This window comes from Chanos chanos, chromosome 12 (genome assembly GCF_902362185.1).
Source record: "Chanos chanos chromosome 12, fChaCha1.1, whole genome shotgun sequence".
In the NCBI taxonomy this organism is placed as follows: Eukaryota; Metazoa; Chordata; class Actinopteri; order Gonorynchiformes; family Chanidae; genus Chanos; species Chanos chanos.
In genome coordinates, this window is record NC_044506.1 from 23499223 (window position 1) to 23501950 (window position 2728).

General features: G+C 44.1%; 1 protein-coding gene across 2 annotated transcripts in view; it reads left to right on the forward strand.

Moving 5' to 3' along the window:
* The first annotated feature begins 407 nt into the window (after window positions 1-407).
* Window positions 408-2728, forward strand: part of mrpl3 (mitochondrial ribosomal protein L3) — a 5737-nt gene continuing 3416 nt past the window's right edge. For both annotated transcript variants that reach the window (XM_030788717.1, XM_030788718.1), the window contains exons 1-4: window positions 408-593; window positions 1291-1469; window positions 1585-1676; window positions 1898-1996. In XM_030788717.1, coding sequence (XP_030644577.1) covers window positions 493-593; window positions 1291-1469; window positions 1585-1676; window positions 1898-1996 — 471 coding nt within the window. In that variant the 5' untranslated portion in view covers window positions 408-492. The remainder of the gene's footprint in view (window positions 594-1290; window positions 1470-1584; window positions 1677-1897; window positions 1997-2728) is intronic.

Genomic DNA, 2728 nt, shown 5'->3' on the forward strand with positions numbered 1-2728 from the left:
GGTCTGGACATAGGATGCTGTTTTAGATTCACCTAACGGCTGTTTAATTATAGAGATGACGCAGAAATGTACTGCATTAGTATTATGAACAATATCCAGCCAATCCCAGATAACCAAGATATGCAGTGCCAATCTGACATTAGAAAACATATTGACACTCTAGCTTCACTCTGCATTACACGAAATATGACACCGAACAAAGAAATGACAAGTGAAATTACACATCAGAGCAAATTACACGGTACACTTCCGTAACTAACAGATAAGTAAAGGTGCTCGCAAAACGCCTCTCTCCAATGTATATTGACAGGAACCAAATGTAGAGCAATGTAGATAACTCGGAGGCAGTTTGACGTTACACCGGAAACTCCTTAAGTGACATTTTCACAACAGGGCAAACACGAGAGAGGCGTGCGTATGAAGAGACGATGCATCTTAGGGCAAATATGTAAATTTATATTTTGCAAAGTACATTAATTTAATGAAACAAGTATGTCGACTTGGGCGTTTAAAGTTATCCGACACGGAGGTGCTCTGGTCCGTGGAGCGAACCTTACAGTTTGCCGCACAGGAGTAGCGGTAGCGCAGGATGGGTAAGTTTGGCCGACACTGTGATTTGACATTGTTTGACAAATAACCGTTAATTAGGCATGCGGGTCAATTTAGAAACTTTGATAAACGTTGAACAATTCTTTTTGTTGATTTGCATGTCATTATTGAATTCACTGGAGGTTAAACGTGTCGGCATTAGCTCGTAAAGTTTAAGTAGTGTGTTTGGTTTTGGGAATTGACTTGACGTTCTACAACACATCACGGAGTTTTTCCTTCACTCAGCCTCTGGTAAACTTCGTCCGTTAGTCACAGCAAAGCGCTGTTTTCACTGGTGCTTACTTACCCTACAAGAGATTTTGATATTTTCGAGTAATAAATCGGTAATGATGAAATTCCGTCATGCACAGGGGCCTGTGTTTATTTGTGCTGATAATACGCTCTGTCCTTTTTGGGCATAGGCCGCACTGTCTCCCCGGAGCCGATGAAGTTCACCGCGTGAGAATGCAGCGGATAGCATCTCTCTTAGAGTTCGGTTCATGCGCTTGTCACTTAATCACTCAGGCTGACCGCAGAGTTCATATTGTTCCCTAAACCAGATAATGGCATGAGGGTAGATGCAGAAGACGCTGTGTTGTTAGCTAAGTTTAGTTTGTTGCCGTGAGAGTCATATAATTGACATAGGCTGTAAGTAGCCAGTGCGCCGTTTCTCACGTCTGTCCGTTATTTGCCTCCTCGCAGCGCTCCAGTTGTTCAGCTCGTCAGAACGTTGAAAAGTTCCACCTGGTGGGACGAGCATCTGACGGAAGACAACGCTTCCTACATGAAGAGGAGCATCGCTAAAGAGTATCAGATGCAAACGGCGGCTAAACTGAACCCCTTGAAGGACGAGCCGTGGCCTCGTCTCGAATGGGAGAAAGGTGAGAATTCCGCCTGTGTTTCATCTGAAGTTTAGAAGAAAAAAAGTGATATGGTTTGTCGGAGGTTTTTAATCTCAGAGACCGGTATATGCACTTACATATGTGTTTGTGTCAGGGAGTCGCAGAGTTGGGCTGGTTGCCGTGAAACTGGGGATGATGCCGATTTGGAAGAAGTCAGGAGAGAGACATGTCGTGACCATGCTGCAGGTACACCAACCTCACCGCTCTGCCAGACAACACCCCTCACATCATTTAAAAAGCAGCACATCCACTGTTATCCACTCACTTCTCAAGCAACGCAGCAAAACTGAACTCTGGGAGACTGGTTAATTCTGCTGAACTCAGTATTGCTTCTCATAGACCAGTGTCCAGAAATGTCTGTGTGGTATTTACTCATGAGCGTCATGCAGACTGTCTCTCTGTCCTAGGTGCAGGACTGTTGTGTGGTAAAACATTTATCTAAAGAGGAGTTTGACGGACAGTCGGCGGCTCTGATTGTAGGAGGAAAAAACTGCTCTCCGTTTTATGTAAGTGAGCGTTCAGCCCAAACCCCATAGTCCTGTTGGCCTGACGTGATCCGGTCAGCTCTTTGACCTTACAGTAAAATGACACTCCTCTCCTCTCCTCTCCTCTCCTCTCCTCTCCTCTCCACTCCACTCCACTCCACTCCACTCCACTCCTCTTCTCTTCTCTTCTCTTTTCTTCTCTTCTCTTCTCTTCTCTTCTCTCCTCTCCTCTCCTTTCCTGTTGCCTTTGCTCTGCCTTTTCCATAGTGTGTTTTATTAGCGTAGAGTGTCACTGAAATGTTTACTGTCGTGTATCAAACAGAGGCAGGACACAGAGAGAAGTGAGATTGCCTCTGATTGATAAGATATGTGAGCTTCTATATATTTTAATCTGAACATTATGTTTCTCTGCCATGAGTAGTGGCTGATAAAATATAGGTCATCTTCTATTATATAACTGTAAGAGAAAACATAACAAAAATGTTACCAAATAAAAGCAAAGCGTAACAACAGCATGTATGTTTTACATGCACTCTCAGTTGTGTTTAGTTACCTTGGGTCCCTCATCACCAGCCTCATCTGAAAACATACTCTTCAGATACCCAGAAAAATCCCCTTAAAGTTCACACATGGTGCAAGCGTGTGTGTGTCTGTGTGTGTGTGTGTGTGTGTGTGATGTGTCGGTGACCAGTTTATTTGGTACACACATCTAGGGCATTGGTTTGCTGTTGTAAACCCATCACAGGTCTTCTG